The sequence below is a fragment of the Hevea brasiliensis genome, chromosome 12 (assembly GCF_030052815.1).
Source record: "Hevea brasiliensis isolate MT/VB/25A 57/8 chromosome 12, ASM3005281v1, whole genome shotgun sequence".
Lineage (NCBI taxonomy): Eukaryota > Viridiplantae > Streptophyta > Magnoliopsida > Malpighiales > Euphorbiaceae > Hevea > Hevea brasiliensis.
The window spans coordinates 28,701,246-28,714,653 of record NC_079504.1 but is presented as its reverse complement, the minus strand read 5'-3'; the positions used below and the strand labels follow the sequence as shown (position 1 = coordinate 28,714,653).

At 30.6% G+C, this 13,408-nt stretch overlaps 3 protein-coding genes across 4 annotated transcripts; all 3 read right to left on the bottom strand.

The window, feature by feature from the left end:
- Positions 1 to 3,363: 3,363 nt before the first annotated feature.
- On the bottom strand, positions 3,364 to 5,094 carry LOC110644411 (uncharacterized). The gene is made up of 5 exons (XM_058131412.1): positions 4,463 to 5,094; positions 4,191 to 4,349; positions 3,920 to 4,087; positions 3,742 to 3,825; positions 3,364 to 3,616 (listed from the first exon to the last, which is right to left on the bottom strand). Exons 1-5 carry the CDS (start codon positions 4,751 to 4,753, stop codon positions 3,545 to 3,547), a joined length of 774 nt encoding a protein of 257 aa, XP_057987395.1. The 5' UTR covers positions 4,754 to 5,094; the 3' UTR covers positions 3,364 to 3,544.
- A 2,110-nt stretch (positions 5,095 to 7,204) lies between these two features.
- LOC110637929 (disease resistance protein RUN1) lies at positions 7,205 to 12,914 on the bottom strand. Of its 2 annotated transcripts, none has more exons than XM_058131398.1 (6): positions 12,619 to 12,914; positions 10,995 to 11,182; positions 9,810 to 10,898; positions 9,317 to 9,619; positions 7,925 to 9,210; positions 7,205 to 7,832 (listed from the first exon to the last, which is right to left on the bottom strand). In XM_058131398.1, the coding sequence occupies exons 3-4, from the start codon at positions 10,842 to 10,844 to the stop codon at positions 9,419 to 9,421; spliced, it is 1,236 nt and encodes a 411-aa protein (XP_057987381.1). In that variant the 5' UTR covers positions 10,845 to 10,898; positions 10,995 to 11,182; positions 12,619 to 12,914; the 3' UTR covers positions 7,205 to 7,832; positions 7,925 to 9,210; positions 9,317 to 9,418. The 2 variants fall into 2 exon arrangements, with proteins under 2 accessions (XP_057987381.1, XP_057987382.1); XM_058131399.1 differs by lacking the exon at positions 12,619 to 12,914 and having other exon boundaries at positions 7,925 to 7,986; positions 8,107 to 9,210; positions 10,995 to 11,293.
- Positions 7,305 to 9,345, bottom strand: LOC131171161 (disease resistance protein RUN1-like). Its single transcript, XM_058130626.1, has 3 exons — positions 9,286 to 9,345; positions 7,987 to 9,210; positions 7,305 to 7,832 (listed from the first exon to the last, which is right to left on the bottom strand). The coding sequence occupies exons 1-3, from the start codon at positions 9,343 to 9,345 to the stop codon at positions 7,305 to 7,307; spliced, it is 1,812 nt and encodes a 603-aa protein (XP_057986609.1).
- Positions 12,915 to 13,408: the final 494 nt, after the last annotated feature.

Here is a 13,408-nt window from a genome sequence, read left to right as displayed (position 1 = left end):
TATTTTATGCTTGGTAATAAAACTAATTTTAAATAGGGATGACAAGGGTTGGGTATCTCCGAAAAATTCTCAAATTTATTTAATTTTGTATATTTCAATTAATAATCTAAATAAAAATATTTTTATTTATAATTTATAAAATATTTTAATAATCATATTAAATATTTAAATTCTATTTATTTAAAAAATAATATATAAAAATTTATAAATATTATTATAAAATAAATATTTTATATTTAATATAAATGAGTTTAGATAATGGATACCCAATATGTAAAATCCAAATCTGATCCGAATATTATTTTTTAAACTTAAACCCACTTCAATTATATATTATCTAAACTTGTTCTATTAAAATTCAATTAGATTGGGTGCTTAAAAAAATTCGACTTGTTACATCTCTAATTTTAAATATTAAATTTGAAGAAAGATTTTTAGAAACAAATTAATAAAATTGGTCCCTAAAATTAAGATTTTTAATAATATAAATAAATGTAAAAATTATTAAAACTTTATATTTAATATTTTAAAAATAAAAAGGGAAGGAGCCAAGGCCCTCCAGGCTCCAAGCATTACTTTGGTCTTCCTCTGGGTCAATTAAAATCAATATGGAAATCGATCAATATTTTAAATTATTGAATTTAATTGAATAAATTGAATCAATATTTTAAGATTTAAAATTTAATTTATTAATTAATCAGAAATTTCTACTTTTACGGTTCGATTATTTTAATACTTTTAAATTAAATTTTAATAATAATAATAATAATAATGAGATTTATCTCAATTGGAATGATTTTTAAAATTCTGGAGCAGTTGCAGGATTTAAACTATCGCTCAATTTTTTCTAATGCCTAACCCATGCCAGGTTTAGATCTTTTTAGTGCAGGAACCCAACCTTATGAAGTCTGATGTCACACGGGATCCATTGAAGATATACCATCTCAACCATCAGCTACTCCTACTAACGCCTCAGACTCAGTCCTTACACCTTATTTGGATGATAGTTTCCATGGTTTTATAATGTATGACATAGTAATATTATTTATTTGTAAAAATTATTCTTGGAGAATGATGGTTCTAGATTATAAAATGATGATTCTTGAATCATGATTTTACTACAGATTTTCAATCCATCAAATCAGTGGTTTTAGATTGTTTAAAATTTTTACATTTTAATTTTATACTTATATAATTTATAAAATTTCAATTATATTCTATTCTTTTTATTTAGAAACATTTTTTATCTGTGTTCTTCAGTCTCTTCCTTCGATAAAAAATCTTCAATCCCTCTCTCACATATACCAGTCATCCATCTCTCACATCACAGGTCTTTCACAACTCTATATATTTTTAAAATAGCAATAAGGATATTTTTGTAATCTTTATATTTATTATACAATGCCATACCATTTAACCAAATAAAAAAAAATTATTAAACCATCATGTACTATACTATTTTTACTAATATGCTAACAATAAAAATCATACAATACAATATAATACTATACATTAATAAACGATGTTGGACTCAATCCAAGCAGGGGTTTAAAGTTAGTACCAAGTTGTACCTATAGTTCAAGACCTCGATGACAGATGCTACCTTCATCGATTGGAGACGTTGTTGACTCGATCCACACATGCAGATGAACCACCACAATGCAGCACGCAAATACAGTATCGTATCTACATCTTGATTTTTTTGGCTTGCTTGGTAATTCTCAATTTTTAGTTTGTCTATTTGTTGGTAAATGTAATATTCTCACTCTCAATTCTGGATTACTTAATGGAAATTAGGAATAAATTTCAACAACTATCCCTGAACTTATATAGTTATAACACTACAATCCTTTCACTTTAAAATGTAACATAAAACCCCCTAAACTTTCAAATTTTACACAGTAAAATCCCTCTGACTTTCAATGACTGATTTTTCAGTTAGAAACTGATGTGAAGTGTAAAATTATTCTCTTTATGCATAAAAAATTATTCTGTCTATAGAGAGAAAAATGATTCAATTTACACATGGCTTGAGAGAGAAAAGAAAAATACTGATTAAGCTCCATACTAAAACTGTTCAGGTCAAATTATTAATCAGAGGACACCATCAGATTAACAAGTAATCCAAAGAATAAGGCACTTATCCATGAGAGCAAAGTTCCTAATTTTCATTTTTGGTATGCAAGACGGGAAAAATGTGTGTATGGGACATCACTGGACCAGACAAGACAAGACAATTGTTGTCCAGCGTAATGTTTGGTGTGAAATAGACAAGATCACGAAACAAACTGAATTGTTAAAATTACTAAAATACCCTTTATGTTGCCTCTAATCTCTTAATTAAAAGTATTTATTAAACAAAATAGTACAGCATAATAAAACAAAAACAATATTTAGACCCAACATATATATATATATATATATATATATATATATATATATATATATATTGGTTATTATTTTTTAAAATTTCAAACCTACAAGTGGAAAATAAAATATTTATTTACATTATTTTATTTTTTAAATGCTCTATTTTTTTATTTTTATTGCTATTGTAACTTTTATAATTTTTTGCATTGAATAATTATTTTTAATTAAATATTACAATTATAAATTAAAAAAATAAATAAAAGTTAACAATCTTTAAATATTTAAGCATATTATTGTAAATAAGTAGGAATAACCACATCCATCGGAGAGTGAATGTAGCGCACATTGGGGATAAAATGTGAGTGTCCATTAAGATGGTCTAGTCAGATCAAACATAGATAATCAAATGCTCCAGTAAGAAAATGTAATAAATTAGTGGTGAAATGAGTAAAGAAGAAAATAGAGAGATCTAAAATGGCGTAGAGAGAAGTAACATAAAAAATTAACAATTCTTGAATATTGATGCAAAATGGGTCTTAAACAGAGCTAAATGGTGAAAAATAATCCATGTAGTCAACCCCCAACTAGTTTGGGATTAAGGCTTAGCTATTCTTATTGTTGTTGCTTGTCTCGAGTGTGCATCACATGCAAGACAAGAAGGATTTGTCCTGTCTTCTCCCATCTTGCATACCAAATGCAGCCAATGGGACTAATATGCAAAGGCCAGTCGGCCCTAGTTTTAGGCCCAAGCAAAGGCTAACATACAACAGAGAAGGGACATTCATCCTCAAGTGAATTTTGCAAGCACTGCGAAGGACTTTTACATCCCTTTGAATGTCTTCATACAACATCTAAGGTTCCACAACAAAATATAGCCCCTACTTTAAACAAAAAATCTTAAACAAAAATAATTTTTTTTTTCTAAAAAAAAAGTGAGAGATAGGGTGAATGTGCAATCCATATCCATGAGATAAATCGTAATGGAATCACATCTTGATAAGAAAGGCACCAGGGTGCTATAGGAATCTTTAGAAAATGTATTATATTGTCAATGTGTTGTTGGCCACAATTTTCCTGTTAAGATTTTCACTAGTATCCCTTTTGAATTATAAATTGATGCCAAACTTGAAGTTTTTACATAAAACTTCTGGAAATTCCCAATATCAGTTTGACTTCAGGTAAAAACAGATTTTACCTTTTTTTCAAGTATCCGTACTTGATCACGTGATCTTCTCAGGGCAGGACTCTACGCCAAGAAACAAAACTGAAATAAGACGGTAGAACTTGAAAGCAATCATATTGAAAAAGGAAAAGTGTGTGCAATAGAGCTGTCAATGTGTGTATAAACTCAGAAAAAAATAAGGAACAAACAGCAGAGTCTTTGACAGATCCATCTTCATCTATAACTTGCTGTATCATCCTAACTAATGATCGATTTATAACCAGTTCCATTATCTGCAAGTCGTATATATCCAAAAAAAAGATAAGAAACAAGACATGAACCTTTACAAACAATATATTTATGGATTAAAAACCGAATCCTTATTACCATTTGGGAAAGAGGCATAAAGCGATTGTACCAATCAGCGTCTTCCTTGATTGCAGCTTCAAGATTAAGCCGCAAACAATCAGCAAGCTCTAACATAGCTTTAACAGCCATTGCTTCATTTGCACCGAGTGGTAAACCCCTCCAAGCATGTCCGATAGCTGATTTCACCTTTTTAAAAGGACAAACAAAACAAGACACTTGGAGGACAAGGGGAATTATGAGGAAATAGCATCAAGAGCAAAACAAATGGAGAACATATCAAGTGACTAACCAGAAGAAGATCGATGCCAGTGAAGTCCAAGCGGCAAGCACCATGCTTGTGCATTTCCACAGCCGCATTTGTTTCTTGCAAAAGCATCAAACTTTCCTTATAGCTCTTATTCAAGGACCATAATTGCAGCTGACATCCATCCAATTCATCAAAATAAAGCTAATATGAAAATGGGTTCCTGCTTTTCCCATCAATTTCTTAATTTCTCGAAGAATTATCAAATTTTACTGAATAAAAATATCATTAAACAGCAAATGAAGAATAACAGTAACCTTGGAGGCTTCCCGACCCAAGGAAGTGCCGGCGAAGGAGGAGACCAAATCGCAGAGCTTATCCCATTCCAAGATTCTGAGACTGTCATAGTGAACCCCAAGTTTCTTCTGCTCCAAATAGTTGTTTTGAGGTGGGAAAACGTTGGAACAGAAAATTTGCTTGGCGAAACTGTAACCTCCATAATACTTGTTCAATCTAACACTGCTAGTACTCCTAATCCTGAATAATTTAATCTCTGGGAGAGGATTGTATATGGTTATCCGGTTTCCAAACGCCGCACAGCATGTCATCGTTCTCCTTTTTCGTGAGAAATTACAAGGAAATAGAGAAATATAAGCTTAAAATTGGCAAGTTTCGTTCACCAATTTCTAATTTACAAAGTCTGGTTGTGTGTGAGAGATTGGGATTGGCTACGACTACGAGTGGCCTGTACAGAGAGCTTGGAAGTAGAAGAAAGATCATATTTATCAACTTGCTAAAGATTTTCAACTAGGGGTGAGAACCATTGGTTACGGGTTTCGAACCATAATCAAATCGTTACAGAACAATTTGAAAGATAGTTACTAAATTGTTGGTTTCAATTCGAGCCTCAATTTAAAATGATTTAAAGGTGAATTGGAAAAAGGATGATTCAAGATGATTGATTTAGGGATGATTTAAAATTAATTTAAAAAAAATTAAAATATTTTTTTATTGATTTAAAATTAAATTATATTTATAAAAATATATTTTTCTTTTAAATATGTCAATTAAAATAAAATAAAATAAAATAAATTTATTTTTATGAAAATTTTAATAAGAAAAAATTTAGATTTAAAAATTAGAAGTGAAGTTAATTTTTTTTAAAGAAATTAAAAAAGGTATATGAATTTAATTTTACATAAGATTTAGAAAAATTAAAGTTTTTAGTTTATTACTTGCCCTTTTTTTTAAATTACATGATAAAATTTGATAATTAAAAAAATATAAAATAAAAAAAATAAAGGGTATTAAAAATATAAAATAATAATAGATTAATTGAAATAATATAAAAATTTTTAGTGAATTTATAAAATAATAAAATAGAAAAATTAAGAAAGTAATTAAAATTAAAAAGAGTATGAAAAATAATTATTTAAAGAATTTTAAAAAAAATTAGAGAGTATTAAAAATTAAAAAAAATATAAAAAATAACGTTATAGATAACTTACAATTTATATAAATGAATTAGGAATGTAATATGGTATTTATTAAGTTCTTTTATATTTAAATCACCGATTTAATTCAGCTCGAAACTATTGATTTAATCTGATTTAAATCGTCGATTCACAATTTCTAAAAAGTAAGAACTTAAACCAAATTGTGAAATGGCAATTTCAATCCAATTCAAAGTTGATTCCAATTTTTACCCAGTCGATTTCAATTTGAAACCAGACCGTAGCTACGCCTATTTTCACCTGCCCTCATAAATAAATGAAATACAAAGAATTTTTGTTAATTATTTAATTTTTATTTTTTTAAAAAAATATACTTTAATCTATATATAAGGAGAGCAATTAAAATATTCTATAAAATAGTGAGACTATATAAAATATTTTAGAGTTTATTTGCAAGATCTTTTGAAAGATAAAGAAACATCCAAATTGTCTTGGGCATGAACCAACATTTTTGCCAAATGGTTTCCAATTATAGTTTAACGCTCTATTTATTCTGTCAATAATATTTTAAAAAAAATATTTCTTTTGTATTTGGCATGCTTAAAATAAATATTTATAAGATTAAAGAAAAAATGAGTATATTCGCTCATAAAAAATTAGATTAATTTTTTTAAATTATTTAGAAAAAAAAATTAAAAAACAGAGTTTCATGATAGAGAATTGAAATCCAATTTTATAAAATTTAACTGAGATTTAGAAAATAATTTTGAGTTGTTTTCTATTATTTTCTTTTATAATAAAAGTTTGTTTTACAATTATTTTCAAAATAGAAAACAATGATATTTTTATAATTAAAATTATATTATAATTTTTTATAATTGAAATTCTATTATAATTTTTTATAATTAAAATTGAATAATTATTTAAAAAAGTAATCATATTATTATAAAATAATTAAAAAACATTAAAAATAAAATAAATTTTAAAATATATTTTATAATAATTTTTTAATTATGAAAGATATGAATATTTTTCTATTTATTTGAATCATAAATTCACTTTTTATTTTTCGCATATGAACATGTTTTATATTTTTTTTCTCCTATTTTCTATAAAAAAATAAAAACTAGAGTTTATATAGAAATTTGAAAATGAAAAATATAAAATTATTTTTCTGTAAATAAATAAGGCAATTATTTTTAAGAAAAATAACTTCTTCATTTCAAGGAAAATTTATTTTCTAAACCTTAAAAATTTTATTAAAGTGTGAAAACACTTATACATATTTGATATAAACAAATAACATTAGTTTAATATTACAACAAAAAAATAAAAAATATTTTTTATATATAAATTATTTTCTACAAAAACAAACAGAGTAAATATTTCAATTTTAGAATTTTCTTGTATGAATTATTAGTAAAAGATACACATGCAGTGCTTTGTTCCATTCTGATGCATATTGGCATAAATTCAACATGTAAAATGGGTCAAATAAAAGAAAGCAATTACTTCATCAGCCTGATCAAGGCAATCCATTTTTATCAGAATTTACAACAAATGATAATAACATATACACAGAGAGAGAGAGAGAGAGAGAGTTCATGCATCAATTTGCCAACTAGTCTATATATATTACTGAAACATGAAAATCTACATTTCAAACAGAGAGACACTGGTGAAGAAAAAGTACAGATTCACATGGCTATTCTTGGAGACATTTCAATCTCTTAGGACATGGTTCCTCTTCCTCATCAGAATTATAGGTTCTGATGGCTATCCTCTCACAAATTAGCAGACGAACTCCACATTTCTTCACCTTGCAATTCCGTAAGAGGTTTTCTTTATAATCTAGAGGAAAGAATTCGAAAGTGGCCTCACTGTATTTACCAAACCAATCTTCATCAATTATATTAGCTTCAAAGCAAGGATCATCCCATACAAACAAATGATCTGACTTAAAGAGAATTGGTTTGTAATACCATTGAAGCCAGTTATTCAAATTGAAATTCAGATCACTGCTTCCACCGTGGTTTGTTTTGAAGTGGCATTTGCATCTAACAATCAAACCGGAATCCACATAATTTTCCTCAAATTCGAGCACAACACATAAAGCAATTCCCTTTAATTGACTGTAGCTTGAATGAAGCTGCATACTTACTGAAGATCCCATATTTTGGTTGCAGAACCACATTGGAATTTCACCGCCAGGCAAATGAATTTTAACCGAACCCTGTTGCACAACAAGTATTGTGAATTTAGAAACATGAAACATAGTGTCTGTGCGTGTGAAGACTACAAAGAGAGAGAGAGAGAGAGAGAGACCCTTTCATCATTATATAGTTGATCTGACGCAGTAGCCACAACTTGAATTCTCTGCTCTGTGCCTGCAAGAATGCTTCTGCGAGTCTTTTGATCCATTTTGATGCAATTGGTAATGCAAAATGCTTGAAATTGCTACTTTCAAGCATATAATCTATCTCAGAGAAGTGTTTGCTGCTAAGTACACTTTCTAATGATGTGCATTCATGTGCATATAGATGTTGTAGACTCCCAGGAAGCTCTGGCAGAGAGCGAAGCCTTCTGCAGTAGGCCACGTCAAGCGAGTGCAACTGAGAAAGGTGTTCAATGCTTGCAGGTATGCTTTCGAAGTTGTTTCCACTTAGAAATAGTGTCTTCAATGAGGATAGTCTGTCTATTGCTGTGGGAATTTGTAATAAACCTGCTGAATCTTGAACTCTAAACAATAACCTTCCGAGACTTTTTAAATGTATGATAGAGGATGGCAGTTGTTTTACAGCACTTCCACTTATATCTAAATCCTCCAGAGATTCTAAATTATCCAGGTTCTCTGGCAACTTGTCAAGTTTTGGACAACCATCGATGTGAAGATTTTTCAGGGATTTTAAATTACAAATGCTGTCCGGAAGGTTCACCAGGCTTTTGCAGTTCTGTAGTTCTAACTGATCAAGGCCAGTTAGATGCTCAATGGACGAGGGTAGCTCTTTAATCATTGTCCCTCTTAAATCAAGCTCTGCAAGATTTTTCAAATTACCAATGCTGTTCGGAAGACTCTGAAGATTTCTGCAGTTAGCCAAATAAAGGTATTTCAAACCTTCCATAGCCTCCAAAATTTCTGGGAAACTCTCAAGTTTCGAGCAGCCACATAAATTCAGCATTCGAAGACATTTCAACTTGCAAATGTGGCTTGGTAAACTTCTGAGCTTTGCGCAGCTTGTGAGACGCAAAGAGACAAGCTTGGTAAGGCACTCAATTGCTGAGGGAACAACTTCTATAGCAGTGTAATTTAAAAATAATTCTTCCACATTTCCTGCAATCTCTGGGAACTTCTTGAGATTTGAGCAACCAACCAGATTCAAAGTTCTTATAAGCTTGGAAGCAAATGTGCTCGGAATACAACTAAGATTTTTACAACCTTCCATATTCAGATATTCAAGCTTGTTAAGATTCTGAACAGATGAGGAGACCTCAACCAAATTTGTGCACCCTTTAAGATTCAAACTCTCAAGTTCTTTAGCATTTGAAAGATCTGGGATTTGAATCAAATACTCAGAGTAACTGAGATCGATCCTCTTCAGCTTCACAAGGTCCTGTATCAAAATATAAATCACTAAAATAAGTCAGTATTTCTGGAACTTATAATCCATTTTGCAGGACAAAAGAACAGATTTGATCCATTTGGAAATTAATATATACCTGCACTCCTTCCCAGAGTTGTTCAACATTGCTACGAGGAAGATTGAGCTCAACAAGGTTTTCAGGACAAAAGTTAGCTGGCAAGGATTTTGAAGGGTACCTCTACCAGTGGAGATATCGCAACTTATTTGAATGAAATGTAAGGCCTTCATCAGGAAAGTGCACTTTAGAGAAATTTTCAAAGTCAGAATCATGAAACTTGAGCAATCTAAGATTATACATCTTCTTGAAAGTATTGGAGGTCAAGCGCAACTCTTTCGTTTGAGAGAGGTCTAAAGCTATGCCCTCAACCTCTTGAGTCCCCTGATAACCAAAATCAAATTAACTGGGAATGAAAATCAGGTCTAGAGGACTAATTCAGTGAAGGAAGGTACAAATTATACATTTAAGCAATTATGAAACCAATGTAGAAAACATATGGAAATTGACACTAACCAATTATTATCTATTTGATTACTGAAGTCCATGTAAATTTTTTGTACTTGGCTCTTACCGTATTTTTTGTCAACACATGATAGACATCCTCGTGGTGCCACAATCTGCTACGTTTGCCAGGTTCTTCAATAGATTCTTTCTGAACAATTTCCCAACCCATTTCTTGTAGCAAATCATGCATCCACAACTTGTTGTTTGAAATAGTAATGAGAGACTTATCCACAAGAATGTTAATTCCTAAATCCATAGAGAAACCACAGCCATCAAGTATTCTTTTCACAAAATATACATCCTCGCCTTTAAAGAAACATGCAATATCAAGAAATATTTCCTTGTCTTCGGTTTCTAATCCATCATAACTTAATCTTAAGACATTCTTTATTCCCACATTTGATGTTCTTCTCAGTTTATTCAATGCAATTTCCCAATCCTGTTTCCTTTTTTCAAACAAAAAGCAACCCAAAACTATAAGGGCTAGTGGATTGCCTTTTGCATAATAGATTGCACTCTTTGATGACTGCATAAACTCTTGGAAGGGGTGATTTTGGTTAAAAGCATGCACGCTAAGGAGTAGAAGAGATTCATCACGATTTAAGCTCTCAGCCTCATATATTTCATCAACTCCACTTTTGAGCACTTGCCTATCCCTACTTGTTACAATGATTTTACTTCCTTGGCCAAACAAATGACATAAATCAACTAACAGTTCTTGCAATTGCATTGAGCTATTCACATCATCAAGAACAATAAGGGCCTTTTTTCGACAAAGCCTATTCTTGCCGAAAGAGAACCCAAAATTGGGAGTTCTTCTATTAAAATTTCCTTTCCCACATATTTTAGAAAGAAGCTCACTTCGAAAATTTAATAACCCATGTTTTTCTGACTCTTCCCTCACATTTGCAAAGAAGTGGCAGCTTTCAAATTGAGCAAGATTACGCTTGAACACAGCTTCAGCAATAGTCGTCTTTCCTATACCACCCATTCCCCATATTCCAACAATGCGAACATCCAATGATCCAATGCATAGCAAGGATTCAACTCTCTCAATGCGCGAATCAATTCCAACAAAATCTATAGGGGAAGTAGATGACATCTCTTATTCAATGTCTTCCAAATATCTCCAGCAATTTCCTGTGAGTTAGAAGGCCTGCAAAGAACAAACAAGAATAACTTGAAATTAACCACAATGTAATATAGAAAACTTAAGTGAAAAAATGGTCCTTTCCTAACAAATCAAATTTACCAATGATGCATCTAGATAGACTGGAAGCTTCTGACAAGACAGATATTAAACTTTGCACCTTCTCCGCGTTCATCTAAAAATTTTCCAAGCTCTTTAATGTAGGTCAGATGGATCTACTTGTTAGAAAATCAGTCAAACCACCTGTTTCTTCTCTAGGTCATCCAAGCACCATGGCGAACTTGCATAACCTTTGGAAAAAAAGAACATGAAAATATTGGATTCTTCAATCGTTTACAAGGTAGCTATGATGCGGAACATTTATTTTATTTTATTTAAATAGATATATTTATTAGTTATCCAATTTCAATTAGAATTAGTTATTTTTCTATTCTATCTAAATTTTCTATTATATTTATGTTATCTTATTCTATTTAGATTAATTATATTTAATTCATTCCTACTTAAATTGGGATTTAGAATACTATAAATATGCATTACGCATTGTATTTTCATTATGTATAAGTTTCTAAATTTATTCAATGAAGTTCTTTTCTTTACAAAGCTAGTTTGCTTTATTTTTTCCTTAGATTCTGGATTAAATCCTGTGTTTATTAAAAGCTTGAATTAGATCTTTTTTTTTTTTATTTTCAAGAGTTTGATCATGTGTCGATCCTTTTTTACTTTACACGCTGCATCAGGTGGTTTTAGAGTAGGGATTTCACCCTCATTACGATGACCAATACTAGTGGTGGTGATAGCAATCAACCTTGTGATGGTGATCAGGGGTTATCAACTGTTTGGAGAGCAATCGAAGAGCAGCAAAACTCTACGACAGAAATTATGCGACCATTGCAAGAGATCCAAGAGCAATTGCGCACTAGGGTGAATGTTCGTGAAAATAGGAATCAAGTACTTATTCAAGCCGGTGGATCTAACCCCGGTAGAGATGAACTTGAACCTATTATCTTCAACCCTAGAAAAAGGGCTATGATGGAGGATGATACAAGCGAGGATGAGGAGATGGACTTCTGGTATGTTGCACACCAAGAACAAGGAAGAGGTGGCTGAAATTTCCAACAACACCATAGGAAGGATGATGAGTTCAAATTAAAGATGGATATCCCTACCTTTAGTAGAGATCTTGACATTGAAAGTTTTCTTGATTGGTTGACTGAGATGGATTATTTCTTCGAGTATACTGAAATTCTGAAGGAACGAAGGTGAAATTAGTGGCTTATAGATTAAAGGGAGGAGCTTTTGAATGATGGGATCAATTGAAAGAGACAAGGAAGCGAGAAGGGTGCAATCCAATCACTTCATGGAGGAGGATGCAATAATTATAAAGGGGTAGATTTTTACCTCCAAATTATGAACAATATTTATTTAAAGCTTACCAATATTGTTTGTAGAAAAATAAGAGTGTCAATGAATATACCACTAAATTCTTGAGGTTAGCAACAAAAAATCACTTGTCCAAAAGTGATAATCAACATGCAGCGCGATATTTGAGGGAATTAAAATCTTCAATTCGTCATAAAATTAGAATTCAGATGGTAATAAGTGTGTAGGATGTAAGGAACTTAGCCTTGAAAGCTGATATGATGTTGCAGGAGAAAACTCGCTAAATTTATTATCCCACATATGATAAACATGACCACCAAGCTAGAAATAAAAAGGAGGAAACCTCATAAGATGTTTCTTTGAATGGTAATGTGAAGATAGCCAAGAATCCTGCAAGTGTCAACAGTAAAGTCAGCAGTTCTAACTCTCCAAAGACCAATAATCCCCATGCTAAACCCGTTCCAGTCAAATGCTATAGGTGCAATGAGATGGGGCACAAGTCTAATGAATGTCCAAAGAGGAAATCTGTTAACATTGTTGAAAAACATGATGATGAAATCTATTGTGAACCTGATAGAGAGGATGAAGAGGAAGATTGTGAACAAGATAAATCAACATGCTTAATGAGGAGCTCAATGTTCATACAAAAATTTGAAAATATATCATTAAAAGATTTTGTAGAATAAAGGGATCATCTTGAATTTGACACCTTTACAATGCCTTTTGTTACGATAAATGATGAAGAGTTTGAAGAGAGAGTCATGGGGAAAGAAGAACATCAAGCCAAGGAGATTTCAATAAAGATTGAAATTTTCTCTAACAATTTTCTCGAAAGTGAGGGTAAATAATGCAGAGCATTTATTTTATTTTATTTTAATAGAAATATTTATTAGTTATCCAATTTCAATTAGAATTAATTATTTTCTTATTCTATCTAGATTTCCTATTGTATCTATATTTACCTAAAACTCGTAGATAATAGTTATCTTATTCTATTTAGATTATGACTATTTAATTCATTTCTAATTTAGAATACTATAAATACCTATTATATTTTCATTATGTACAAGATTCCAGATTTATTAAATAAAGTTTTTTTCTTTATAAAGCTGGTTTACTTTATTTTCTCCTTA

Bases quoted from the DNA above. Each gene is read 5' to 3' on its own strand.
- LOC110637929 (XM_058131398.1), bottom strand. From the start codon at position 10,844: ATGTCATCTACTTCCCCTATAGATTTTGTTGGAATTGATTCGCGCATT. The intron at 9,620-9,809 runs GTAAGAGCCAAG...TTTGGTTATCAG, and splicing joins ATGTGTTGACAAAAAATACG to GGGACTCAAGAGGTTGAGGG.
- LOC110644411 (XM_058131412.1), bottom strand. From the start codon at position 4,753: ATGACATGCTGTGCGGCGTTTGGAAACCGGATAACCATATACAATCCT. The intron at 4,088-4,190 runs GTTAGTCACTTG...CCTTTTAAAAAG, and splicing joins CTGGCATCGATCTTCTTCTG to GTGAAATCAGCTATCGGACA. The intron at 3,826-3,919 runs GTAATAAGGATT...TACGACTTGCAG, and splicing joins TTATGCCTCTTTCCCAAATG to ATAATGGAACTGGTTATAAA.
- LOC131171161 (XM_058130626.1), bottom strand. From the start codon at position 9,345: ATGTTGAACAACTCTGGGAAGGAGTGCAGGTATATATTAATTTCCAAA. The intron at 9,211-9,285 runs GTTCTTTTGTCC...ATTTTGATACAG, and splicing joins TTTCCAAATGGATCAAATCT to GACCTTGTGAAGCTGAAGAG. The intron at 7,833-7,986 runs GCACAGAGCAGA...GTTGTGCAACAG, and splicing joins TCGCAGAAGCATTCTTGCAG to GGTTCGGTTAAAATTCATTT.